We start from the raw sequence: 27,930 nt of genomic DNA on the forward strand, positions 1-27,930 counted from the left end.
AGCAAAATAGCCTTGTTGGCCGGCAAAAGTTCCTCTGTCAAAAGGGAGGAGCCCGTGCAGAGACCGTAAGTGCAGCCCCCCCCCCCCCCCCAACATTCCGACTTTATCCCACAAGATAAAGCGGGTCAGCGATTCTCTCCAATTTACACGCACTTAAAATTCTTTAGCTTCTTCAGCGGGAAACTCCTTTCGACACACCCTACGTGGGGCCAGGCTCGGCCCCCCCCCCCCCCACGCCCCAACCCGCCCCAGCCACGCCCGGTGTGGGCCAGAGTGCATGCAACCCGTTCACCTTTTAGTTACAATCTTGAAATAAAAGTGACAGGATGTTTTGTGACCTTTTTATTGTGTTAACATGCTCAGAGTGAACTGACCCCTAGGCCCTGAAATAACAACAAAAATATATTGGTTAGATACTATAATTCTGGTGCCTGAAATAAAGACAAATAGAAAACTATATTAAAACATTAAAAAGTTAAAAATTTTCATTAAAGGTATTTACATGTGTATTCTGATGCCAAATTTATACACACATTTCTTTTAAATTAAAATATTTTGAAATATGAAAATAAGAGAAATAAATATCCACAACATATTCATAGTGAAAATTATTAATTCTTGTTCCAAATTTACAGTTTTATGTATAAATGGCCAAGGGATCCTACACTTCCTTCAGAATTGCCTGTCCTTTATTTTCAGTTCCTTAACAGCCTCGACCTCTGCAAAGCTCTGCAAAGCCGCGAAGCAGAGCTCACTTCGACAGAAACGCCCGCTCCTTCTGTAACCAGCAAGGCTAACCGTCTTGAACGCATCCAACTGTTCCATCACTAAAGTGAAATATTTTTATGAATCTTTTTGGAGTTACGATATATGGAAAATATTACATACATGTTTTTTGCGAGTGCTGATTAGAGGGAAGAGAATGGCTCCTCGACCAGCGTTTCTCATCACTGCTCGTGTTACGGAGCGGCTCGCCTGGAGGAGGAGGGAGCAGGTCGTGGCCGCGGTCTGTGGAGCCAGGAGGGGTCGCGTCCCAGTTCCCTCGGCGTCTGTGTTCTGCTCTGTCTGATGAAGGTTTACGTTCTTTCTCCCCACTACTTATTTCTTAATTGAGTTATTTTTTGCAAAGGCAGTTCTCTTAGTCCTATTCTTGCTGTATTTTGAGTCAACCATATGCGAAAGTGTTAGTTCACCCAGAACGGAGAGTGGTTAGCGCAAACTCCCCGTCACTAACCCACTCGGGGGACGCACTGCTCCAACGGCTATGAGGGGTTTTCTGAAACGTGTTTTCTTTCACGCGGCGGGGAAGTAAACAGGTGTGTATGCTGATGAGGCGGTACAAATCCCACCCATTTCTCAGCGGCACCCCGGAGGCCTGCTGTCTACTCGCCTACCGCTCGGGAGAACGGAAGCATGCTGGGCCGCGGGCGGGGTGGGAAGGGCCGGCCTCCCTGGGTCTCTGGGGGCCCGGCAGGCAGCGGGAGCGCAGGCCGGCACAAGGGAGACGGGACGCTTCCCAGCAGGTTTCGGACACACCCTGGCTTTGCCCCGCGGCCACCTGGACACGAAGCCCGGGGACCGCTTCTGTGGGACACGAGGGCTGGTCTCTTCATTTTAAGCCATGTTGGGGTTTGAAGTGTCACGGGGCGTGTTTGAGACAAATGAACTTAGGGCTCCGATTCGTAGATCTGTGAGGGGCAGGACAGGCCCAAAGCAGACACCCGAGCCTGCTGGTCCGCGCTGAAGGCTCGTTCGCGCGTGTTAACCAAGCGCCGCTGCTCCCCACCAGGGTCGAGGACGAGGCCATGCCTGCTCAGGGGTTTGAGAGAGGGCTGTTCTGACCGACACGTGTTCAGGGCGCAGGACAATCGGTGGAGAGGCGGGTCCTAACTCTGTTCTAGAACCACAGGTGTGGTTCTAGAAGGAAGGAGCTGGAAGCACCGGGAGGAGAGCCCCGATGGAGCCACAGGGTGGCAGGCTCGGCTCCCAGGGGCTGCAGCTTGGGGTCGGGCGGGACCCAGCACTCCGCACGGTGGCAGGGGTGGGGGTCGGGGGGGGGGCCCTAGCGGGGCAGGTGCTGCAGGGGGACCCATGCGTGGCGACCGCAGGTGCGTCTTTCCCTCTCGTGACGGCAGGAGGTGCGGGGTCCGCACACAGTGGGGAGGTGCGCTGGGCGGGGGCCGGCGCCCGCCGAGATCCCTGCCCGCCGTCTCTCTCCCGGCTGGTTCGCGCAGCCCAGTGAGCCAAAGCCCTGCGGAAATTCTGCCACGTGGGAGAGAGACTGACGTGCACGAGGTTTACAGCGAAGCCTTTATGGAAACCACTCCAAGCACTTGAGGAGAGGGTGCTCTGCTCACAGGACACCCGACCCGGACAGGGAGGTCGGTCCCCTTCAAACGGAATGGCTGCTCTTCTGGCAACGGCGGCCTCGGAGGCCAGAAGCCTGGTTGCTTGAAACCGCGGTGAGCTTGGTCTGAACCCCGGACGCAGGCTCTTGCGTCAGCCCCTCACAGGGAGTGGCAGGAGAGGACAGCAGGGCCACGGGTGGAGGGACGGCGGGGGCGGAGCACAGGGTCGTCACGTCCAAAGGCGGATCTTAGGAGAGATGGTTCGCAATCAAGAAACTTGCTCAGTCCCTCGTGGGGACGAAGGAGACAGAATGTGGGTCACGTCACCGCTTTGTGTATGTTCTGCCAGAGCTTTTGCTCAGTCCCTTTGGGGTAGGGATCTTGCTTCCGACCTTGGATGCGGAGGTCCCTGATTTGGTCGTGGCTGGGCCTTTACCTGCTGGACACACAACACACAACACACAGGCCCCGTGTCAGCAGGGAGACTAACACACCAACAGAGCGCCAAGCCACAGTGAGGGCATGGCGGCCAGGTGTCGTCAGGCCCGGGGGACAAGCAGAGCGCCAGCGGGGTCTGCAAGGGGCAGCACAGCGGCCACTCGGTCCACAGGCGGCCCGGCCCGGCTGAGCGGGGCACGTGTGGGAGCTGGCTGCCGGGCTGAGGAGCAGGGCTCGTGCGTCCCCAGCGGGCTCAGAGGAGACGCCTGGCCCGAGGGCGGGAAGAAAGAGAACTTGCTCATTTACCCGGGTGTCGGCTGTAGAGACTCAACTCCAGAAACGAAGAAAAGGAGCAGCCACGTGACTACAGCTTCGCTTCCAGGCTGAGTCGCCCCGGGCAGGCGCTCCCTCCAGGTGCCCATATTCCCTCCGTTATGAGAGAGGTGGCCGGGTGCGGGGGGGGGGGGCGTCAGCCACACTCAGCCCTCGGCCGGGTATCTGGCAGGTGGAGCCCAGAGCCCACATCCCGTCACACTCGTTTTTATTACTCTCTCACTTATTAACGCCCCTGAAGTAAGAACGTCCGTCCACGGTTTTTCGTCAGGAAGAATTTTCTAATGAAAAACGCCCTGCTTTCCTGTCGGCGTTCTCAATCTAACACAAAGCAGCTGCAATTACAATTTACGAGGCAGGGAGCGGCGGTATCTGTGAGTCTACTATCCGTCTGTTTCCAAGCGCTCGGCTTTGGCGATGCAGAGAGCCGGGAGCAGGGGTGTGTGCCCGAAGGACGCGGCGCGGCGGGAGCCCTCAGGCAAGAGCGAGCGTGGTGCTGACGACAAGAGGTTCTGGGCACACACCAGCCTACTCGCTAAGGGCCATCGGCCAGACGTGAAGACGGGAGGGAAGCACGTCTGTGTGACCCCAGAGGTGCGGGGACCCCGCCACGTGGCACCCATGTGCAGCAAGGCCCCAGACCTCACCTGGCGGCAGAGCCTTGTGCAGCACGTGCGTCTTGCGCAGGTTCATCGTGCAGCCGGCGGGGCCCATGAGGTGAGCCTTCCACGCCTGAAACAAAAGAGGAGGCACACGCCGCGTCAACCAGGCGACCGAGAGGGAGCAGACGAGCTGAGCTCCTGTCAGACCTGAAACCAGAGGCGGCCGCAGCTCCCAACGTGGCCGCACCTCACATCCCGACGCGGCACGCGGAGCCCCTCCGTCCTCGTCACCTCCGAGCACAGCGCGCTCAGACTGTTGTCACATAAGCACGTGCACGTGAGTGGATTCGGGGAGTACACGGGGCAGGGTGACCGCCAGGAGCGGGGAGTGGCCCCTGGCTGCCAGCCGGCAGAAAACAGGGACCCCAGTCCTGTAGTGACAGAAGAATTCTGCCAGCGCTGGGGGAGCTCGGGAGACCCCCCCCCCCCCGGCCGAGCCCACGGATGAGAACGCGGCCCAGTCTACGTGTCGCTGTGGCCTGGTGACTCCTGGAGCAGAGGACCCGTTCAGTTGTGCCCACGACTCCTGCCCCACAGAAACTGACATCATAGAAGGATGTTTGAGCCGCCAAGCGTGTGGTGACTGGCTGCAGGCATGGACCACTGAACCGAGAGCAAGCAGAGAAGTCCGAGAGGCCTGCTGTTGGCCTTGGAGCCGTGAGCTGTCGGATGCCGGGGGACACAGCTGCCAGGAGGAGAGGGGCTGAGGTCTGCATCGCGCGGAGCAGGAGATGACGGCAGCCACACAGGGACCGGGTGTCCCGTGACAGCTAGTGTCACGGTAGAAATCAGACCCCGGACACAAAGCCTGAGTTTCACACGCGAACGGAGAGCAGGCGTGTGCACGTGAGGACTACTTACATGACTTTTAAAAGGGAAAACCACTAAAAACGGCCCTGTTAGGAAGGAGGGGTGGTGGGCAGGGGCAGGGACTGCGGCTGCTCTCGGTTCTTCTGTGCGTATGTCCCATTTTACAGACTTCAGAACCGGTCGAGCGTTTCATATGATTACAGGACTTAATTTTACCCCCCCCCCCAAACCGAATACACAATAAAGCAGATGACCGTAAACGCACTGTGGCTGTGAAACAGCTCGTGGACCCCCCACCGCCAGGGGACACGGAAAGGACGTGAACGGGGACTCGCGGCCCCGAGTTTGGGCACTGCCGCCAGACACGTGCTGCGTGTGGGGTCGCGCAGCGCGCGTGGACGACGGGCGGCAGGCGGGTCTGGCATCTCCGGGGCTCTGAGAACCCAACCCTTGGGCTGGGGAAAGGGGACGCCGGGAGACACAGGGTGCGTCGGAAATGTCGGGCTGAACTCACGAGGTGGTCATGTCAGCATTTTCACCCGGCTCTGTCCACCGGGAAGGCCAGCGACAGTGACCAACTCGGTAGCTGTGAGCACGGGAGACACCGATGCTGTTCTAAAATATCCATTTCCACCGGAGGGAGCCCAGGTCCGGGGCCGGCCTGGAGCGGGCAGAGCGTGACAACAGCCGGGGGGTGCCGAGAACACCGGGGTCCGACCAACAAGGCCAGGAGCCCGTCCGAGAGGCCGCGCTGGCCAGAGACCAGGCAACTCAGGCCTCAGAGAGGCTGCAGGACACCGGTTGAGTCTGCGTGTTTACGACACTAAGGGACATGCTGGTGAGCGGCTTGCTCCTGTGCAGCCCGTGGACCATGCGGGAGGCACACACGTTCTCGCCCCGGGGCGACTGCAGGGCAGAGGGAGGGACGCTTCTCTCGGAAGCGGCGGCCCAGCTGACGACTGAACGGTGGCAGGCTGGGCTGTGTGGACCTGACGGTCCCTGACGGTCGTGGGATGTGTCTGGTCACGGAAGGGCGGGCCACTGGCTAAGAAGTGGCTGCGGGCAAGTCTGAGGTTTAAACGGACCCGGCCTATAGAGCCAACCTGTGATTCACAGGAACCGGGCGGGAACGACCTCTTAACGGTGCCGGGAGGGAAGCCATCCGCAAACCCAGCCCACGGGAAACCCAGCCCACGGGAAACCCTGCCAGGCAGACCGCTTCTCACCAAACTCTAAAACAGAGCACACGGAGGAGGCTACTTAGAAACACATCCAGCAGTCTCTGCGTGCGGCCTCACCGGGGGCCGGGACACTGACCCCGAGGGGAGGCTGGGGGACGCTCTCGAGAGCGCCTCCACGAGCACTGTTTCCGGAGCCCCACGGCAGAGCATTTCCAGAGGAAGCGACGTGCCGTCTGGCTGCACCTCAGCGTGGCCTGGGCGGGGAGCCGCAGCTGGGTGCACGTGAGGCAGGGGTGGCTGCGAGCCCACGGCCACGCGAGCCGGCGATGGGGCGTGAGGGGTGCCTGCGGGCCCCTCTGCTCTGCCGCGCACTGTGTTGTGTATCTGACGTTTTCTGAGAGAGGGACGACGGGCCTGGGACGGCGGCGTGGGCGCGGGGCCGTCTGCTATGTGCTCTCGGAGGTCGAGGGCGAGCTGCAGAGCACGGCTGGGTCTGAGCCGTCTCGTGGGCACATCCCAGACGGCTGGGGCAGGGAGAGCCCGCGGCGGGACCCGTGGGGAACTGCAGGTGCAGCGGCTAAGGGGGCTGGAGCGGAAGCGACGGAGCCAGAGGCAGGTCCCCAGAACCGCCCTGCCTGGCACGCGGAGGACATCACCACTGTCGTGTCAGCCGAACCTCCGACACGAGCCTCAGACCTGCTCTGCTCAGAGCAGGGGGCCCAGGGAGGAGGGGGGCGGGAACCGGGAGCCAGAGTCCCCGGCGCCGGGGAAGGGAGGAGAGCTTGCAGTCGTCTGCGAGGTGGAACCTCCCAACTGCACTGGGCTGGATGGCAGCAATGAGAAGAGACCCGCACGTCGGCCCAGACGCCACTCAGGGCCCCAGCGCACAGAGGGGTGCCGCGCCCAGACAGAGGCGAAAGCCCCTCGCGCTCACCCACCCAGAGCTGAGGCCCCCGCAGAGGGTCCACGGCGCTACAGGAGGGAGAACTCACGGGAGACGGCAGGTGACAGCGTGTCAGGCGGACCTGAAGCAGGACCGGGGTGCTCCCCGAACACTCACGGTCCCCCACCCGCGGCCCAGCCCTGACAGCCTCGTTGCCGGGTCAGCCCCGGGTAGGGTCACGCTCCAGTTAGGTCCTCACCTCCTCCCCCGGTGAGAAGTTCTCGTGGCACAGAGGACAGCGGTTTGCCAGCTTCTCCGGTTTGGCGGCTGAAACGGCATCAGCGGGACAAGGCTCAGCTCCTCCCGAGACCTGAGCCAGGAGCTATAGACACGGGACGGGCCAGCGCTCCACGCGGAGCCTCCCCAGGCAGGGCCCGGGGGGCACAGCGGGCACTGAGGGGTCTGGGCGGGGCCGAGCAGGCACTCACGATTACAGTCCTTTGCTTTGATGTGTCTGGGCAGCTCTTCCTTCAGAACAGCCTCGTTGCAGCGGTAACACTTTCCAAACCCATCTTTCTTGTCACACTCAGTCAGCAGGTGCTCCGTCAGGCTGGAGATCTCGACCACCTGCATCCAGAAATGCAGAAGGAAGCAGGGTGCTGAGAGCACGGGGCGCGTGCGGCACCACCCTGCACTTGTTCCCCAGGGCCGGAACACGCACGCCTCTTCTCTCACTTGGTCCTGACCCCACCGGCCCCAGGGGGCTTCCTCGGGCGTTCACTATGCTCTGCTGAAGACCCCGTGCCCCCCGTGTCTCCCTCCTTGTGTTATGGTGGTAGCGCACAGAGGACACTGCCAAGGGGGGGGGGGACAGAGGAGCGATGGCTAACCCCCGCAGCGCACGCAGGAAGCCGCGCAACAGCTTAGCCGTGTGGCCTCTGGGTTCAAATCCTGCCTCCCTGTTGCTTGTAAGAATGTGCAGACGGGGTCACAGAAAGACTGTTAGGAGAGTCTCTCACCACCCAGGCACGTTCAGCAGGAGTGACCACTATGCACGGACTCATACACCTGCTGGGAATCCAGCCACCAACCCGGGCTGGGAGTTGGGGGGAGGCTAGAAGTCTGCACTGCCAGGCTGTGGGGGGTGGGGGTGGGGGCTCTGCCTACTTGAGAGCTGCTGTGTAGCCTGCAAGAGCCCCAAGGTAGAGGCCAGAAGTTCATTCTCCTCCTTTATTAAAAGGAAGGCCTTACTGCATCAGAGAAGACCTGCAAATCCGGGGGTGGGAGTCTTCTTCAACAAGATACACAACGTGTAAACCACGGGCAAGACGAACAAGGTGGGCAGCGTTTAAACTTAAAAGACACGCTGGGGTGACAAACAGGCCAGACCCCAAGCGGGAGAGGGCAACTGTGGCACCTGGGGCTGGCCAAGGACTCCGGTCCGTGCACCTGAAGCATGACTACAGATCAGTAGAGCGGGGCCGGCAACGCAATTCAAAACGTGAGCAAGAGACTAGAAGCTATTCTACAAAAGAGGGCACTCGGGTGGCCAAGAGACGGATGGACAGGGGCCGCACCTCACTGTGGGCAGGAACCACGGAGCTGGCGAGGATGTGGCACAGCCCCCCACGCCCTTAAGACCCCTCCGGAGCCCTTAAGACCCCTCCGGAGCCCTTAAGACCCCTCCGGAGCACGGCCTGCGTCAGCCCCGCAGCCCAGCGCTGGCTCGCCCAGCCACTCCGCCCCCGGGGATGCACCCAAAAAGGCGCGTTCGCAGGCGCACTGGGAGCGGATACAAGAGTGTCTGTGGCAGCGCTGTTCGTGATAGGCTCTAACCGGACGCAACCTGAGTTCCAAAAACAGTAGGATGGAGGGATGAATCGCGGACTGCTCAAACAACAGAACACTATAAAGCTGGAAGACCAACCTGACATAAAGTAGGTGCACTTTGTAGGGTTCTATCACGTAAACCCAAAACGCAAGCGACACTAACTTGTGGTGTCAGAAATCAGGACGGTGGGGTGACTCAGGGCGGGGGGAGGTGGTGCACTTTGAGGGGCCTGGGTGCTGGGGACACGGGTGTGTTATTTTGTGGGGGCTCCGCAGGCTCTCACACTCATGGCTTTACGGACGGGCACCTCCTGTCACGTGCTTCGCAGATGCCGCGTTCTCTGCAGACGGAGGGGCTGCGGCGACCCTGCACTGACGGGGTCATTCGCCACCACCGTCCCGGCGGCATTTGCACACTTTGCGTCCGTATCACGTTTTAGTAATTCTTGCAACACGTCAAATGTTTTCACTGTCGTATGTGTGACGGTGACCTGTGATCAGCGAATAGGACTTTGCCAGAAGCCCAAATGCTGGCCAGCGTTTTTTAGTACGTGTGTGACGCACGCACGTCGTTTTTTAGGTACGGCTCACACACTGAACAGACCACAGGCCACAGCACACGTAACTTCCCCGCGCCCCGGGAAGCCACAAAGGTCACGTGACTCGCTTTCTTGCGCTCTGTGTGTTCCCGGGTGGTCCAGAACGGGACCCTACCGCTGAGGTGTGCCTGCACGTTTACGTACGTGGGACACGGCTCGCTTAAAATGGCGGGAAAAAGTAAGCAAACGGGGTGACAGCCATTCAGCCACTTTCCCCGCGACTTCTCCCCGGGGAGCGCTACACGTGGGGCAGGTCTGTGACGGGCCATGGAGGGACCGCGTGCGGCCGGGCGCCTGACCTGCCTGCAGCAGGTGCATCTTGTCAGCATGAGACACTGTTTCCAGTAGTGCAGGTCCAGGCCCTCCTCCGTGAAGGACTCACTCCTCTCCCCACAGAAGATACATAAACTGAAACGAGACAGGTGCGAGAGATGAGGCGCGGAGGGGCCTGGATGCACACGTGCCCTCGCCTTCCCTGGGCGGCCCCGCTGCCCTGGCCGGAGGCTCCGTTGGGGGGGGCGGCCCACTTGTTTGACACAAGTCGGCTTCGGGTCCCGCAAGTTCTAACCCGCCAGCACAATCAGGCAGAAACGCTAACTTGCGTCGGAAAAAAAGGCAAAGGTGTTCTACTGAAATTCCTTGCACATGCGCTGTGGCGGCCGCACAGGGGACGTGCTTCGCTGTTGTCACATGTGGTACCTTTAACAGCCCTCTGACAATCGGCCGCTAAGCAGTGTTGGGTAAGGTGCGGGGAAACCGGACACACCCAGAGTTAAGCCCTTCAGCGTGGAGGGCAATTTACCAACTCGTACAAATGAGCGACGCGAGCCTATCAGCCCACAGGCTCGCAGTGCGCTGGGGCGAAAATATCTACTGAGTCGCATTTTATGTGGCCGGTCCCTTCCATCTCTATACACCGGGCTGAGGATGACCCCACGCACTTATCTAAGTAGTGAGCGGCGGGGACTTCCGGGGCAGGACGTGCGGCTGCCTTCCCTCCTTCCGTGTCTGAAATGAGAAAGAAAAAATGAAAAAAAAAAAAAAAAAAAAAGGTTATTTTTAATTAATTAATTAATTATTTATTTATTTTTTTTTTTTCAACATTTATTTATTTTTGGGACAGAGAGAGACAGAGCATGAACGGGGGAGGGGCAGAGAGAGAGGGAGACACAGAATCGGAGACAGGCTCCAGGCTCTGAGCCATCAGCCCAGAGCCTGACGCGGGGCTCGAACTCACGGGCCGCGAGATCGTGACCTGGCTGAAGTCGGACGCTTAACCGACTGCGCCACCCAGGCGCCCCAAAAGGTTATTTTTTAAAATGACCTTTTGTAGAAATTATTTTCAAAGTTTTAGTAACCAGTTTGGTGTGAAATACACTTAAAAGCACGTGAGTTAACAAAGGTCGTACAATGTCCCGCCCTCCAGTATTTGCTGAATGGCCGAGGGGACCGAGCACCTACCCTGACTGTCTGCCTCCAGCGCGGGGCCTGCCGTCGCCTCCTAAGACACAAGAGCAGAAGGGTCAGGGACAAATGGCTGCACACAGTCTGTCCAGGGCGTGTTGACCCTGAAAGCAAATTCTTCTGTTTTCAGACTCTCTTTTTTTTGTTTTTAACATTTACTTATTTTTGAGAGACAGAGCATGAGCAGGGGAGGGGCAGAGAGAGAGGGAGACACAGAATCGCAAGCAGGCTCCAGGCTCGGAGCTGTCAGCACAGAGCCCGACGCGGGGCCTGAACCCACAAACCGCGAGATCATGACCTGAGCCCAAGTCAGATGCTCAACTGACTGAGCCCCCAAGGCGGCCCTGTTTTCAGACTTTCTACCAACAAGTAACACAGCTCTGTGAGCTCCCAACGCCCAAATACGTGTCTTCCCCTCTCAAGTCCCTGCCTCAGGCTCCTGTCCCTGCTGCCGCTCCCCTGCTCCCCGCTGGCTCTCCAGTGGCTCACCTTGGTGCTGTGAGCTCTGGGCAGCACGTGACCGTCGCCCTGCCCTGTGGATGCCCAGGGTGCCCCTCAAACGTCATTTCCTCAGCCGTCTCCCGTTTCCTAGTTGCTCATGCTAGGGGTGCCCTCCCCGGCCCCCCAGCTTGCCGCCCCCCGGGGTGGATGAGCAAGCGTTCAGCCTTCTCTCCCTGGGGGTCCCAGGCCCCGGCTTCTCCTGACCAGGCCTAGCAGCTGCCCCGCCCACCCTGCTGTGGACGAGGCTCCAGTGCCCCAGGTGCAAACTGGGGCACAAACTGGGAGAGATCTGGGCTTCTCCCCCTCCCCCCACGCAACCTCCATGAGCCCACCGGCGAATCCTAGGCTGCACTTCACGCACGCACAGGCCACCCTCCTCGCCTCTGCCCGCACGGTCCTCTCTCCAGGCCGGGGGCACTACTCAGGAGTCCTCCTGCGTGAAGGCTGGTGGCCCTGTGAAGGCCTCGGAGAGCAGATTTACTCTTGCTTGAAACCCTCAGACAGCTTCCTGAGTCACTCAGCTGTCCACTCAGCTTGTTATCTTTGGTGCCCCGTGCGCCAGCCACCCGGCTCTGGCCGCCCCTGAGGGCCCCTGGTGCTCAGGCTCGGGCCCTGGCCTCCTGTCGCCAGGCCTTTCCCAAGACAAGCTCCACGAGAGGCCCCCCGGAGCAAGGCGCCAGGCGGCAGCCCCTCCTCCGAAGCCGCTCCTCTGCGGTCCCCCACTCTCTCTGACAAGCTCCCTGAGTATCTGGATTGCTGTCGGATGCTGCTGAGAGAGGACAGGGTCCCTGGGGATGGGGAGTTTTGTCTGTTCTGTTCTCTGGCACACACCGTCCCCAGCCCACCGGCGGACCCAAGGGATGAAGGTCAGAGCAGCACTGTTCGTGGCAGGGATGCTGCTGGGTGCCACGCCCTGGAACGTTCTCTCCCGCACAGCTGACACTTCACGCTCCTCCGTGGCTACTGCCCACCCCCTCTCCCCCTTTCTTTCTTTTAGAGAGACGTTCTTTCTACTCAAGGAACCAAATTACGAAATCAGTGGCATGCAGCCGGTGTTTATATCCCCCAAGCACCTCCTGACCCCCCCACGGACAACGTCCCCCTGAGGCGGAGGACCCTGGGCTCCCTGAGGTGGAGCGTCTACCTGAACCCCCCCTTTTTAGTGCACGGGAATCACATCTTCACATTCAGCCACATTTTCCTCCTTTGCCCCTGAAGGAGGCCGGGAGCTCCGGAGAGGAAATGTCCTTGTACCAGGACCATTTAGCCCAGAGGTTTCCTCTCTAGGAAACCTCCCCCCAGGCGGCCCTGCTTTTAGACATCAGCGGCTGCGAGCGGCTCGTGCCACCGCCCGGGAGGTGAAGAGTGGGGACCCGGAATCTAACGCAGAGCAGCTAGTGGGAGGTCCCTTTATTCACCCCAGACTAGTTTTAGAAGCACTCGCAGCAGAGAACACAAACAGCCACCCGCCTGAGGCCACAGAAAGTCACGCGAGCCTGCCGTGCGTCTGTCTGGGGGGCCGACAGCGGCGACCGGGGAAGGATGCGCTGACCTTGCCAGGCTGGACTCCGGCCTGAATTTCGGAGAGCACTGCCAACTGCCCTTGTAAAGCTCTAATTTCTTCTTTCTTTCGTTTTTCCGCTTCTTCTGTAGCCGCTTTCTTCTGTGCCTGATATGAAAATTATTTTTTCGTTAGAACAGCTTTTTAGGATGGTCTTCGAAATTGGGAGGGAATTACGGCATATCAATTACATCTCTTATATGTTAGAACGGTGGCTGACAACGTAACGAGGGTTCAAAGTAAATTCGCCAGATCGGCCTGAAAACATTTACGGGCAGATAAAATCGCCCATGTTCTCTCAGCTGTCGTTGCTCCAAAACTGAGGGTCTCACAGGCAGCAAGTGCAAGGGCCTGCACCTGAGCTCAGAGTGCCGGTTTCCTCTACGTGGAGCTCCTCTGTCACTTTAGTCGGGGACCAAATAACCCCTTCGGTACAGGATCAGATCGCGGTTTCACACAAACTAACGTACCTTCGTGTCAGCATCTGTAGGTCTGCCGTCTATTTTAGCAAATCCGTCAAAAATTGTTTTATAGAGAACGTTCTTGCGCGTGGTGTTGTCGTCTGGAGGGAGGTACTCTAGAATAAAAGCCCGGTGCTGTTTATACATGTCCAAAATAATTCTAACCGCTGTCTCTCGAACCTCATACACTCTGTGCTCCAGGGCACTCACTGAAAACTAAAAATAAAGTTGGGAGGGGTTCTTGTGGTTACTGATTCTTACAATAACAGTATTTTTTCCAGCATAAAAGAAATAAAGGCACATGACGAAAATTCAAAAACAGACCACCACCCACACAATTCCATTACGACAGAGAGTTTCTCACCGTGTGTCTCACACAACGTGATTGAACTCTGGTCGTATATGTAACTTTGTTTTGCTCTTTTCCACTTAACACACTAACAAGCATTTGTTTAGGTTACAACCTTCCATAAACTTCACATTAAATATTACAAAATATTCCAATCACGGAGGAGAGCAAAGGTGATAAACTTTACACGTCCACCATCCACATCACCAAAGCTGTAATTCTGCCGTGTCTCTGTGGGACCTCTGTCTTTCAGAAGCGAGGCACCGCGGTGATGGCGTGAGTCCCCCGTGGAAGCCTCCTGGGCCCACTGTCCTCCCGTGCTCCTTGGAGGCGTGGCTCTCCCGAAGCAGACCTGCAAGCTCCTACCCGTCCACTAGTCCACTAGCATCAGTGTGCGTGAACCATGGTGTGTTTAATGTTTTAAACAGCACCCTGCGCTTATCTTTCTGGAGCTTTCTTTTCCTGCTCGACACTCTTCTGTCAAGGACGCCCATCTGTTTCAGCCGCAGGCGCTGTCACGGGGACCTGTGGTGACACGTTCACCCCATCGCAGAATGGTGTTGCCGCGACAGTGGACCGACACCTCCCGTGGTGGTCTGGACGCCAGGCTGCTCACTTCCCATGGCGTCAGCCTGGCCACGGGCTCTTTGGTTTTACCCCAGAGCCTGCCTGCCCCCCACCGCCCCCCGGAGCGGCTCGCCCCTAGGTCTCCTCCCTTCCCCACTTTCTTGTACTCCCTCCCTGACAGCTCCCCAACCCCACTGGGGCTCCGGTCCATTCCTGCACCCACTACCGTCTCCTCCTGTCTGTCACCTCCCTCCAGCCGTCCCTGCCCTGGGCGTCCAGCCTGGACAGTGCGGTCCATCGCTAGGTCACTTCCAGCGTTCACGCACACCCTTAGAATCTGGGACCCCGTCTTCTCCTGCGTAGTCGTGGGCCGCGTGGACCGTGCCTGCAGACTTGAGGCACGTGGTGACTGGCCACTGCAGGTGTCACGGGGACCCCGGTACACAGGGCACCGACTGTGGCATTTCCAGTCACTTCACCTTCTCAGACGTCCAGGGGGTGTTTCATATTCCTTCTTGTCTCTTGAACCTCTGCCATCGGGTCCGGCTTCCGTGAAGCCCATGTGTTGTTGTTCCCTGCTCCACACGCAGCCAGCCCGCTGAGTCTTTACCAGAGCCACTCGGGACTTTGCTCCTGCGGTAACTGACCCCTCCTTCCCACTTCTGTTCATTTCTTTCTTCTTTTCCTTCCATCAGGATCACTCCTTCCAGCATTCAGATGGACCTGAACGTGGCTACGGGCTCGACAGGCCAGCCTCCTTCTTCAGTGCACACAGCCGTGGCACCCTTCCCAGGTCCTGTGTGTGTGGGCCACTGCGGTCACAGGAAGTGTGGTGGGAGCAGCGTGGCCCATAAGGACACCCTCACCACCCTCTCGTCGCTTCCTTCATTCAGTGACCTCCCAGGTTGTGCGTGAAAGCTGGTGGCGGCGACCCAGGAGGAAGCGGCGGCCCTGAGGGCCTGCGTGGGCCAGAGCGCCGTCTCTCCTCCAGAACCAGGACTGCAGGGGAGAGCCGCGGGCACCGCCCCCGCCAGCTTCCAGAACCGATGCTGACGTTGGCACCGTGGAGCGGGGCGCCCGTAACAGGAATTTAAGTGTGCGGGGCAGGCTCCAGGCTCTGTGCTGGGGAGCACGGAGTGAACGTGGGGGCGAGAAACATGGAGGTCCCCGTGGCCGCGGGGCTGCTGCCGCCAGAAGTGGTGGAGGCGGCTGGGTACTGTGTACGGGGGCTACCACCGGCTGCCCCTGGCATTTGGAGAAGAAGAGACAGGAGCTCAGGAGCGACCACTGACGGCCAACAGACTGCAAGTCGAAGCTCCTACGGGAGCCAGGCACGCGGAGTCCACAGAGGAGGGAGAGACGGCACTGAAATCACGCCACGGACCCTGCCCTCCCGCACCGACAGGAGCGAGTACGGGGCGGCTGCGTGGGCTGCACCGGGCACCGTGTGTCCGCATCCGGCCAACACGCTGGTGGCGTGCACAGAGCTTCCGTGCGGACCATGTGGCACCAGGGACGCGGGGCCTCTGCTGTGGCCGTGTCTCTCCAGCGGCTTCTTAGTTGCACTGGGTTGTCCAGGCACACAAACTCCCTGCACTTCCGTAAACCTGACGTTCTTGCGGACTCGGCACCCGCCTCTCTGTGACCTGTCCACTGCGGCCAAGACCTGTACAGACCAGTTACCAACTCGGGGCACAGCCAACAGCAGGGAGACTTCTGGTGCACTCGTTTGTGACACGAAACAGTGACTGTCTTTCTGAGGTCATGCATTCGTTCGTTCGTTCAACAGGCAGTGACCGGACACCCACCGCACCCCAGGCCCACCTCCCGTGCGGAGGCCACGGCAGCACACACACAGGTGCACTTACCTTCATCACGTTATCGACGGTGAAACCCGTGTTCCCGGTGCCCAGGTCTCTCAGGAGCCGGGCCAGGAGGTCCATCTGACTCATTGCCAGATGAGCCGAAGAGTTGGCTTTTAACGGCTGTACCAAGTAAGGTGGGATAATCTGGAGAGACCTAACTTCCTTAAACAAGGCCATTTCCTATAAAAACCAACAGAACTTGTCAATTTTTACTGGAAAACGCTAGAGTCCACGTAGCATAATTTAGCATGATCCCCCAAATATGCTCGTGTTTCTATTCAAGGTGTACTGATTAAAAATAAAACCCTAAAGGAGCCTGTGCAGCTCAGTCGGTTGAGGGTCCGACTCTCGATTTCGGCTCAGGTCGTGATCCCAGGGTCACGGGATTGAGCCCCGTGTCGGGCTCTGCACCGAGCGTGGAGGCTGTTTAAGATTCCCTCCCAGCCCCTCTGCCCCTCTGCTCCTCTCCCCACTCACACTTGCTCCTTCTCAAAACAAAAACAAAAAACCCTAAAGCATGAGAAATAAAACCATGATCACCCAAAGATAAATGAAAGACTTCCACAAAATGTGATCGAAAACTTAAGATTTCTCAGGATTTCCCAACTGTAAGAAAAAGGTTTTCTAATTTCTAAAATTCTCAAAGAAATGAGTGCTGTGCTACTATTTAGGAAACGTCAACTGAGAGCACAGCAGTCACAGACGGCTGGCGGACGGGGCCTTGGGGGGCTCGTAGGACAGCACGTAAGTCCACTAGCAACAGACACGTCTTCCTGTAATTAACGTGTTTATCACTCAGCAACCAGACACAGAAAGAAAACGGTAAGACACTAAAGCATATGGGCTGCAACACAGAAGAAAATCCGTTAACAGTCAGCAGGCCACACCACCTCAAACAGCCTCTGGCTTTTCCAGAAGTTCCCTTTACGTCCGGGCCCCTGGGGACTCTGCCCGCGATCACAGGTGCGTGGGCGGCCAACCCCGCCCACAGCTCGTTCACGGCCGGCCCTGCGACCTGCTGCTGGACGAGGGCACCACACCGCGGCACCTCCAAACTACTCGGAAACCAGAGGTCTTAAAAATGGCTTCATGGAGGAAAGACACGCTCTCGTTTTCAACACCCCTTTTGAAAACTGCCATCTCCCCCAAACCGAGTCACAAGCAAGAGGGGGTGTCTTGTAGGACTCTGGGGTCACTTTTACCTTATTAGCAGAACTCCCTCCTCCTTTTTCATACTCAACAAACTCAGGTTTGTTGAAGAAAATGAGATTAGTGGTTCTTCACACTGAAAAGGATCCCTCTGAGAATGTTGTACAGGACTTGCGGGGTTCATAGACTTGCTGAAGCCCAAGCCTGGACCTCGGGGCAAGAGCTCCCTCGGGATTTCCCACGATGCCCGGCCTGGAGGAGGCTCGTTTGCGGCAAGGACACAACTACTTAGACTGAGGTCATTGCACATTTATCTCTTTGCCCCCGATTTCCTATTCTGGTTCAGCTTTCCGTCCAGTCTCACTAGAAGTTACTAGCGCGTGTCGACGCAGACAAATACCAGACGAGCCAAACTATCCTTTACCGAAGTTTACGTCTAAGGCAAAACTCAGCTTTCAGAGCACAAGAGACGCAGGGCAGGGCGTCACGAAGGAGAATGGGTGACGCTCTTTGGGGAGACAGAACCTCGCAAGGCCCAACGGCTGGAGTGACACGCTTTTTTGCCGTTTCAAGTTTCACGGCGGCATCCGTACCTGGATAAAATTGGAAGCTATGACCCGGAGGCGAGCAGAGGAGTCTCCGGTCCTGGTGAGCAGAACGGGAACGGTTCTCTCCACACAGTGGGCCGTTTCGAGCTTACTCAGCTTGTGTTTGGGAATATATTGTGTAATTATCATTTTCAGCAATTTCAAAGAAGCCTGAAAGACCTAAGGAGAAAGTGATAAAAGCCGAGGCGCTCCTCTGACATTTACTGTGAACGATAAACATGAGCATCGTGCTGAACATCACGTGCTGCGGGAAGGGCCGCAGAGGGCGAGCTGAAAACCACTTCCTGAACACGGCGCCTCGAGCTGGGAAGACACGTGCCCGCACCTCACGTGTCAGGAGGCACCCGCTTCGCCCTGGACGCAAGCGCCTGACCTTCCTGCCGGGCCGGGGAAATGCGGACGGCGGTGCCGCCGGGCGAGCTCACTGTCACGGCCCCTGTGGGGTCGGGGGATTCGCTAACGGCCCCGGGCTCCTCGGGCTTGTGAAACATAAAAACGTCAACCGAGTGCCTGCGGGTCGCGGGGAGCCCGGCCTCAGCGAACGCTGCTTTAAAGAGCGCGGCAAAGCTGGTGCCGTTCGAGAGCAGAGCGCGTGGCCGGGCGGAGACGGACTCCGATGCCCTTCGCTGAGCACGCTTCGTGCCACAGAACCTTGATTCCCAGCGACACCCGTGCCCCCTCCCGGGCTACCCCGAGCCCCGGGGGCACCTCAACCGTAGAGCCGGGGCCACTGAGGGGCGGAGGGGACTCACTGGGGTCACGAGGTCTCTGACGGCTCTCCTCACGAGGAAGATGGACGCTCGCAGAACGTTCTTCAGCTCCTCCTTGGGGGCTCCAGCGGGCATCTGCATCAGCCGTTTGCACAGTGCGAGCAGCGCATCTTCCCGGTACGACCACGTCTTGGAATAGGCCCCAGCGACCTGCCACAGACCGGAGGCTGCCTTACTCCGTGCAGGCGTTTCAGTGATGTCACGCCGCCCCCCAGGACCCTGCGACCCCAGCCTCTGTTTGTTCCGGACGGAGAAAAATCTCTTGTGAGAACAGAATTAATACATACGCTTAAAAAATAATTTCTCTAACGCAGAACACTGAAGGCCCTGCTGAAATACGGAAAGTATCAGAAGTTCCGCCAGGAGAAATACGGTGAAGCTGGCGCCCAGGGGCCCGGGGACCAGGGAGAGGCCCACTGGGCTCATTTCAAGAGGAGACTGCCGTCCTCTGTTTTGTTTTGCCATCATTTCCACCGCCCCCCCCCCCCAACCCCGAGTTAGCAGGTGTTCTGGGTGGGGCAGATTTTCAACATGGCCTCTGGCAATACTAGACAGTATCTTCAATACTCGTTCATAAAATCTTAAGTTCTAGCTTATGCATCTGTTTTATATAATTAATAATTATCAGAAGGCTTCAATCGAACAACAAGGACAACAGGAAGCCAAGGACATCTCAGACACAGAGCCGTGGGCGCTTTCCCGCCCTCGTCCCTCCCCGTGACCCGTGCCCACCCGCAGGGCCCGCTCGTTACCAGGGCTTCTCCGAGCACGTCCACGGCAGCGCTGGCCTCTCTCAATGCCTTCTCTGTTAAGGGCTCCGGCTCCCCAGTGGCAGCTCCTCTGGGAGCCTCGCTGCTATCCCAGTCACTCTTCTCTGGTTCCAGGGCTGCCGCAGGCTGCTTCCGGGTAGCAGGAAGGGGCCGCTCATCGTAGGGCACGGCCTGGAGCTACGGGAGAGGAAGGGCGGCTACAGAGCTCCGGCGGGGCTCCCCCACTGCCAACACCATGTCTACACTGCAGGCTTACTGCTCTGCGCTGACCTGGTCTGAACAACGGTATTTCGCTAAATATCAGTTTCATCAGATTAGGACAACTTACACGACGGTAGGATTTAATAGGAAAAATTAGACAGGGTCTCTATTCCTTTCTGAGTTCACTACAGACCTAACAACAAAGTGGCCCGAATTCTGCGTCAGGTGCTATTCACTGCTGGTAATTACAGTTCACAGGACGTGGAACTGACTAGGGTACAAGTCATTGCGTTTTCTTGACAAGACTTCTGTTTTTTTCCATACTTTATGACTTAGAAATAATGATCAGGCCTCATTTTAAACGTGCTTGTCATCCGGCAGACTTCTAGGAAGACGGGCGGCCCAGCCGAGGACCTCAGGGCAGCCTTCTGCTCTTCCTGCTGCTCCGGGCGCGCGCTCAGCCCCACAGGTGTTCGTCGGGCCCCTGGCCCAAGCAGTGGGCGACACGGACTCCCCGCCTCCCGGGGCTTCATCCCCACGCGGAGACTGACACGCAACTCGACAAGTAAGTATGTAGCAGACTTCCGGAAAATTAAGTGAGAGCAGAAATTGCTGAGTCATTTCCCGAGGCAGGTGTCACTGGGACGCTTCACTCACACTTAATACCCACTGAGACATAAACGGGGGGTACACCGTGTGTGAGAATGAGTTTCTCATCTTCCAAAATCTACTCTGCTGTAAAACACGTTGATGTGGTAACAAAGGGGACGTTAGAGTATCATGTGCCGAGGTATTAAATATGACTTAAAGCAACGAAGTTACAGACAAGATGCTCCTGGGGAGGCAGCCACACCAGTGCCGTCCTCGCTGGCTTTCCTGGGCCTCAGGCTGCAGCAGACCCTCCCCGTGCCCGCCTGGCGCCCTGCCTCCCCACCCAGAGGCCACCGGCCACACCGCCTGGCGCACGGACGGGAGCTCTGGTGAGGCCCTCCTCTGGTCCCTGTCACACTTCTGGGCCGGCACGTGACGGATACGTTCAGGTGCGCACGGTCCCTTTGGACAGGACGCCGTGTGCACCTGAAGCCACGTGGCAGGTCCAGCCCCAGGGCGCCTCGGACCCACAGGAAGCAGAGTTGAGACAGGAAGGCAGCGGGCGTCGAGGACACTGCCGAGCTGCTGAATCAAACCAAGCCCGAACCTACGCGGGCCCTCGAGTCCCTCGTTATTGAAGCCAGCAGGCCCCGAGTTTAGCCGGGTTTTCTGTCACCTACAACACAGAAGATTCTGGAAGCACGGTACCTTGCATGTGTACGTGACAAGCGCGTGACTCGTCCTGAGGGTCTACCGAAGGCAGCTACGTTAGGCCGCACAAACACTGTCTCATTTATTCCTGGAAGCAATCCTTCCAGCTGCTGCTTGCGCCTGCTTACAGGTGAAGCACAGGCTCTGGAAGCCAGCGTGTCCCGGGCCGCCCGCGGTGGGAGGCCCGGCCGGTCCAAGTGCACACAGGGCCTCCCCGGGAGGGGTGATTACCTGCCGGCTGCTTAGGCTTCGGCACTTACGTCCCTGTCCTGGAACGCGGGACGGGTGGGGGCTGTGCAGGCATGTGCCCTGATCCCTGCGCTGGGAGAGCCCGGGCACCAACGGGTCCTCACTGTGTGTCTCTTGATTGTGCTGCACCCAACGTGAAACTGAGTTACCTACGTGGGTCCTGAAGTGAGGGTCCGCGGCGGGCGGGGCCTGGTCCGCTGTGGCGGGCTGAGGAGGGCCCAGGGGATTTGCCGGAGGCTTTTCCTGAAGGAAGGGCTCTGCACGCAGGCTTTCTGGGGCTCTGTCCTCTCGCGGTCGAGAGAGTGCTGGCTGCTGGTGGCGAGGACTGCCAGAGTGCGCCAGGGGCTGCAGGGGCAGGTCGGGAGGCCTTCGCACCTGGGGAGAAACAGGACCCTTCATTCCTGGGGCTGCTGCTGCGCCATTCCCGGGGGCTGGGGGGGGGGAGGGCGTGACAGCTGAGGCAGGCCGAGGGGCCCCCAGTCCTGTCGCCCCATCTGACCTGTCTCTCGACGGTTGTGTGCGCTATGGAAGAGGCGGCACGCCAGAGCGCCAGCCTGGGCATACCAGCATACCGCCTGGGTCACTGCAGGGCGGAAGTGCGCGTGCACACCTGCCAGCAGAGACGAGGTATGTGGGCAGAGCGTGCCTGGCGAGACCCGAACCCGGCACGGCCGTGCGCTACGCCCTGTGGCTGCGAAAGCGGGTGCCTCTGTGTCATCGTGACATCGGTTAGCTCGCGCCGGGCACGGAGGGAAGTGCACCGGACAATCTCCGTTGAGGTACGCCTCGTACATAGGGTAAGGAAACCGAGGACTGGCCCTGAGATCACACCGCCAGCAATGGGGCCGGATCTGAGCCCGGCAGTGCCGCGGCAGGGTGCGCGCTCTCACACGGACTCCGTTGTGCGGCTCTGGGCCTCAGTTTCCTAGCCTGTGACGTGGGATGGGCACCACGGCCCCGTGTGGGCTCTAAAGATCCGAGGCACGGCATCTCCCAGGAGACCGTCTTAGCGAGCCGGGGCTGTCGGGACTGTTCACGCTCGACGCTCCCGAGGCCACGAGGCACACGTGAGGAGGGCTGGCAAACGAGGAAACCGGGCTGGGGGGATGCGGGGAGATACGGGCCCCGGCCCGTTCCCCTCCTCCTCCCCCGTGAGTCTCACCCCTCGTGGCCAGCAGCACCTCCCACGGAGGCCGAGGGAGCCGAAGTCACCTATCTTTTCTTTGGATCTTTTAGTTAAGAAAGTTTTTTAAAGTTTTATTTTAGAAAAAGAGCACACGTGCGCACACGCACAAGCAGGGGACAGAGGCAGAGGGAGCGAGAGAACCCTGAGCGGGCTGACGCGGGGCTCGAACCCGCGACCAGGAGATCGTGACCCGGGCTGAAATCAGGGGTTGGGTGCTCCACCGACTGAGTCCCCGCAGGTGCCCCTGAGGTCACCCATCTGAACCGTGACCTGAGCGCCACGGGGCCGCGTGCGTCTCACGAATGCACGCTGTGGGCGAGCGGCCCCTCGGGGCGGCCCGCGCACCTACCAGCTCGGCGTCCACGAGGCTGTGCCGCCGCAGCTGCTCGTACACTTGGCCGCGGAACCGTTCCATCTGCTGCTGCTTCTCCTTGGCGCGGTCGTAGTCCTCCTTCTCCACTGCGCAGCGCTTCTCCACCTCGTACCGCCCGAGGCGCTCGCCCACCTGAAGCACACAGGGCCACTCTGCCTCATGCGGGCCTGCGTGCCTTGGGCACACGCACGGCTTGCCCCGCGAGGCTCGGGTGACGGCATCACTCGCGGGGGGGCTGGGGCCACGGAGCGGCAGCCACGCGGGCCCACGAGGGGCGCCGCGTGTCCCTGCCCCAGCGTCTAAGACCCTGCGCGAGTCACAGGGACCATAAACCTCTTGGGTTCCCTGGCACTTCAGGACAGGGACGCGGCCGTGGAGGACGAGGTCTGAAGAGGCGGGGCCTGTGCCTTCACTTACGCTTAACCTAGGGGCCGGACCGTCCCTAACTTCGTTTTGCTTATGTCTTTGGACCCACGCTAAACGTCCACGGGCCTCGGTCGTGCCACGCGTCGGGGTCACGGGCGGCCTTCTCACAGAACTGAGGGGGGGGCCGCTCTCTCCAGAAGCAGTACCTTTTGCAAATCCGCAATAGCTTGTTTCAGCTTCTTGGCATAGTCGTAACGTTCCTTTTGGACAGCTTCGCGTTTTCTTTCGTCTAATTTACGTATAATCTGGGCAACTTCTGGATCTTGGTACATATCGAAAGCTAAGTCATCTAGTGGAGAAATGTAGTCAGATTTCCTAAAGGAACGAAACGGGTATTTCAGAGTGGACAGGGCAGTGGTAGAGGGAGCCCCGAGGGTCCAGTGCCGAAGATAGGGTCGCAGACACGGCACCCCCACCACTTCTGCTCCTGGAGCCTTCTTGCCCGGGGAAAGCAGAGGCTCAGAAAAACTGTGACGGGCTTCGGTCACCCAGCTCTCAGTGCAAGCAGGTCTTTCTGACTCCACAGCTTATGCTCTTGGCCATTAGTTAAACTGTACTTGGGGCGTCTGAGCCTTTGCTGCATTCCTCAACAGGTATTTCTTTTTTTTTAAATTCTATTTCTTTTTTAACGTTTTATTTACTCTTCAACAGATACTTTGAGTGCAGACTCCGTGCCCAGCTCTGTTCTGGGCACCGGGGACAGGACAGTGCACGTCAATCATCTGAAGGACGGGGAAAACCCGAACTAAAATGAACATGTTTCTATGCACCATCCTTAAGGAGTCTGACTTGTGGGGCCAGGAGTCCAGGCGCCCAGCATGCCTGACACCAGCACCACCCTCTGACGGGCGCTATAGATGGAGAAGCACTTTGCCTGGCCTTCTCCTCTAAGTGTCCGTCTGTGGGACATCCCAACTCCTGGGGAGACCAGAAAAATCCTTCCAGGAATAAATGACCTTTTTGGTTATCTGAACACCCCATTTATGATTAACTGTCACCCCACTCTTTCTTTCAAATTCCACAGCAGGCTGGCAGCCTTCTCCTGGGTCTAACATTTAAAACAGCAATGCCAACGTAACCGCTCAACAAAAATGCTGAGGACATGTTTCAGAGTCTCCGTCTGCTGTATGAGCTACACAAAGTAAGCCAGTTGTTAGCTTTGGCTTAGAAACTTTTATATACAGGGGGCGCCTGGGTGGCTCAGTCATTTAAGCTTCTGACTTTGGCTCAGGTCATGATCTCATGGTTCATGGGTTCAAGCCCTGCGTTGGGCTCTGTGTTGACAGCTCGGAGCCTGAAGCCTGCTTCGGATTCTGTGTCTCCCCCCCCCCCCCATATCTCCCCCTCTAGCTCACACTCTGTGTCTCTCTCCTTTAAAAGTAAATAAACATTAAAAAAAATTTATATATAGGTAGATTTTGATGAAAATATTACTCATCATAAAAGTCTGGTTGTCTGATATCATTGTTCACAGCCCCCCAGCCCTTCCCCACCCCTGGAATTCAGCACTCCACCAGACCTGGTGGTGGGGTCAGCTTCAGCAGCTTAGAACAACATCAATTAATCTCGATGATGGGAAGGGAGAGAGAACGGCTAGGGGCATCTGGGGGGCTCAGTCGGTTAAGCGTCCAACTTCGGCTCAGGTCACGGTCTCACGGTTCAGGGATTTGAGCCCTGTGTTGGGTGAACTTGAGCCCCACTTTGGGCTCTGCACGGTGTGGAGCCTCTGTGGGATTCTCCCCCCACCTCTCTCTCTCTGCCCCTTGCTCACTCTTGCCCTCCCTCTCAAAAAGAAACAAAGGTCAGTGATGACCAGGCAGTAACATGCTTTGGTACTGGTACAAGATTAACCATTTCCGCCTAAACGTATTCTATACTCTTCAGTCAAAGTTGCTTTGCCCCGAAGTCCTAGAGATGAAAGCAAAGACTCCATCTCGTTACGAAAATGCCACAAAGAGAAGAGTGGCACCTGTCCTCTGGCCCCTTGGTCACAATTCCAGGGCGCTGGGCAGTTTCAGGAGCGCGGGTCTCCCCACGGTCCACGAGTACCCCGTGGCGGTGACCCGGGCACCTTTATGTCTGGTGCCGCCGCACGACACAGCACACAGGCTTTCTACCGACCTCTCTGTGCCTTCAGCCAAGCCCTGCGGATGCGTCAGGATGGGCACGCTGTGCACCACCGCTCCAGCGGGCTAACTTGATAAAGAACTAACGTAAACAGAGTCCAAATAACCTAAAGAACTTCTGTGGGAGCTACTAAGACCAGCCAGAGGGTCTGGCGGTCCCTGTTCTACCCCTGGGGCTTCACTGAGGGCAGAGCCGAGGAGCTGTCCGGGGGGTGGTGCTGACGGACGTGGAGGGATCACTGTCAGTCCTCACCCGGAAAGGTAAGGAGGGCATTGCTGTCACCCTGTGGGGCACAGGGAGCGTCTGCGGGAGGCCGAGCGGCCTGTGGAGGTGAGAGGTCACTTTCCTCATTATTTTTATACACACGTAGGGACAGTGTCCCTACTCACATCCTTACACCCATGCCGTAACTGCCAGGCGGCGGGCCTGGGGACGCTCCGCAGGAAGCAAGGCAGTCCAGACTGCTGACACAGAGTAATTCATTCCTAAGCCGGGCTCCTCTGCTTGCATAAAACATGGACAGATTCTCTCTGTGGCTCAGGAGGCACTTGTGTCCCAAGTACACACACCAGTGGACAGTGAGCCTCGCTCCCAGGGGAGCCTCCCTCGGGCCTGCAGCCCAGCCGTCACGGGGTGCGTGTGAGCGGGGAGTGTTTAAAGCAGACATAAGATGAAGGCTCTAGGAACTGACAATTTGGGTCAACTAATTCCTTTAATTCTTACCCAGAAAGTTGCCTGTGCCAATAAAATATCAAAGCACGGTGGACAGATCCTTTACCTGCATACATTTTAGGAACTTTCCAGTAATACCTGAGCGCACGAGAAATGAAGATGTCTCTGAAGGGCAATAAATGAAGACGTGCTAAAGAAAACAGTGACCTTAATCTTTAAGTGTATTTAAGTCAATCGCATCAGTGGCTTATCTAGCTCAGAATTGAACTGAGAGGCTCTTGAGTCCAGAATCCTCTGGAGGTGACTCACACTTTGGTGATTCTGAGGAGCGTCACAGGAGTTGATGGCCTTGGGAGGAGGGACTCTTACCCAGTACAAGTTCCTTCCAGAGCTGGGTCCTCGGTGTTGTGCCCCAGATAATGATCAATCAGCTTCTCTCTAGAGGTCTTTGGGAGCAAAACATTCTGCTTAGCGTCTCAGAGGAAAACAGGATCAACACAAAACCTTAACTAAGAGGTGACGTGATAGGAAGGTGTCAGCAGGCTTTAAGGACCCTAGTCTTTTGGAAGGACAGTTCAAATTCTTGAGTGAAAGAAACTTTAATACACTATAGCTACTAAAAATTATCTGCTAATTATTCAACAGACAATTTTATAAACATTTTCAAGAGGACACTTTATGTGACAAAAGTGATCAATCCCCTCTTGCTAGAAATACATTTTCTTCTCTAGGAATGAAACTTCCCAAACTTACAATATTGCTTTCATCACCAAAATCTGCAGGGTCTCCAATGATATTTACTGCAACCAGAGCAACCTAAGGGAGAGTTGACCAACAGAAATTAAGTATCAGATTTGTGACTTACTCCCTTTAAGACAAGCTGCCCACTCATACTGATGATGTACATCAAAGCACATTCATTATAAAATGCCAAGTGTATTGAATTCTAGTGTATAGAATTACCACGAATAGTTTCTACGAATTACATAAGTTGATATTCTAATACCAAATCGAGTGGCTATTTTAACGTCTAAAATATATTAAAACGATAAAGGCTAAAAGACCTCCACAGGTTGGTTTTTTTTTTTAATTAAAAAAAAATTTTTTTTAATGTTTATTTATTTTTGAAGGAGAGAGAGAGACAAAGTGCGAGCGGGGGAAGGGCAGAGAGAGAGGGAGACACAGACTCTGAAGCAGACTCCAGGCTCTGAGCTGTCAGCACAGAGCCCGACATGGGGCTCGAACCCACAGACTGTGAGATCATGGCCTGAGCCAAAGTTGGAAGCGTAACCGACTGAGCCCCCCCAGCCGCCCCAAAACCTCCACAGGTTTAACACAGCCTCGTGTTGAACTGCTTCCTCACAGTCAAGTGTTGGGGCCCATCCACATGATCTTGGTAAACTAGACAACGAACTGAAACTCGACATTGACGTAGCTCAGTCTGTCTGGATCAGTGATTCCCCGAAGGGGGAGGAGTCCCCTTCCCACATCCTCCCTTTCTTGAGGATCACTACCAGAATGAAGTGAGGGGAACTGCAGGTTCACACACACAAGATGGGGAGGAGAAAGTGTCAGTCTTCTAGTTTACGGTCAAGCATGGCTGCAATGGACCAAGTAACGTCTCAGAGCTTGCTCTAACTCACTGGCTGAATATAAAACTTTGATTTGGTGGAATGTTTCCATTCCTCTTGGAGGGGGCAGGGAGTGTTGAAAGTATCTGTGCTAATTAAAAGTCTGCTGTGGACACAGTTGATTTCTACTACATTAATCATGCCCAAAACAAAACAAAACTGAAAAAGAGAAAAGAAAAAGAAAGATGGGAAGGGAGGGAGGAAAAGATGAGAGTTATTTGCTTGGAGCTGGACTACATGCAACATTTCATCACATCGCCAATTTCTACCAGGGAGTTGATTTATCTTGCAAAATTTAGTGGGTTTACCTAGAAGAGTGTCCTCTAACAGAAACGGTGCAAATCACACAGGTAATTTTAAATTTCCTTTTTGTTTTTTTTGAGTTTATTTATTTCGAGAGAGAGAGAGAGAGGGAGTGTGTGCGTGCACACAAGGGAGGGGCAGAGAGAGAGGTGAGAGGGAAATCCCAAGCAGGCTCTTCACTGTCAGTGTGGAACTCCACTCGGGGCTCGATCACACAAACTGCGAGATCATGACCTGAGCCAAAACCAAGAGTCAGACGCTTAACCGACTGAGCCACCCAGATGCCCCAAGTTTTCTAATGGACACAGTAA

General features: G+C 57.1%; 1 protein-coding gene across 6 annotated transcripts in view; it reads right to left on the minus strand.

The window, feature by feature from the left end:
• Positions 1-327: 327 nt before the first annotated feature.
• Positions 328-27,930, minus strand: part of CEP104 (centrosomal protein 104) — a 35,514-nt gene continuing 7,911 nt past the window's right edge. For 3 of the 6 annotated variants that reach the window (XM_043573606.1, XM_043573604.1, XM_043573605.1), the window contains 19 exons: positions 26,439-26,501; positions 26,055-26,131; positions 23,033-23,201; positions 22,437-22,592; positions 21,055-21,276; positions 19,132-19,326; positions 18,362-18,529; positions 17,595-17,768; positions 15,856-16,032; positions 13,081-13,287; positions 12,602-12,718; positions 10,546-10,585; positions 10,026-10,092; positions 9,384-9,492; positions 7,144-7,282; positions 6,915-6,982; positions 3,770-3,851; positions 3,576-3,581; positions 328-2,787 (listed from right to left, as the gene is read on the minus strand). In XM_043573606.1, coding sequence (XP_043429541.1) covers positions 2,672-2,787; positions 3,576-3,581; positions 3,770-3,851; positions 6,915-6,982; positions 7,144-7,282; positions 9,384-9,492; positions 10,026-10,092; positions 10,546-10,585; positions 12,602-12,718; positions 13,081-13,287; positions 15,856-16,032; positions 17,595-17,768; positions 18,362-18,529; positions 19,132-19,326; positions 21,055-21,276; positions 22,437-22,592; positions 23,033-23,201; positions 26,055-26,131; positions 26,439-26,501 — 2,352 coding nt within the window. In that variant the 3' untranslated portion in view covers positions 328-2,671. Of the gene's footprint in view, positions 2,788-3,575; positions 3,582-3,766; positions 3,852-6,914; positions 6,983-7,143; positions 7,283-9,383; positions 9,493-10,025; positions 10,093-10,545; positions 10,586-12,601; positions 12,719-13,080; positions 13,288-15,855; positions 16,033-17,594; positions 17,769-18,361; positions 18,530-19,131; positions 19,327-21,054; positions 21,277-22,436; positions 22,593-23,032; positions 23,202-26,054; positions 26,132-26,438; positions 26,502-27,930 lie in introns of all 6 variants that reach the window. The other 3 variants (XM_043573608.1, XM_043573607.1, XM_043573609.1) reach the window with 2 other exon arrangements.

The sequence above is a fragment of the Prionailurus bengalensis genome, chromosome C1 (genome assembly GCF_016509475.1).
Source record: "Prionailurus bengalensis isolate Pbe53 chromosome C1, Fcat_Pben_1.1_paternal_pri, whole genome shotgun sequence".
Classification (NCBI taxonomy): Eukaryota; Metazoa; Chordata; class Mammalia; order Carnivora; family Felidae; genus Prionailurus; species Prionailurus bengalensis.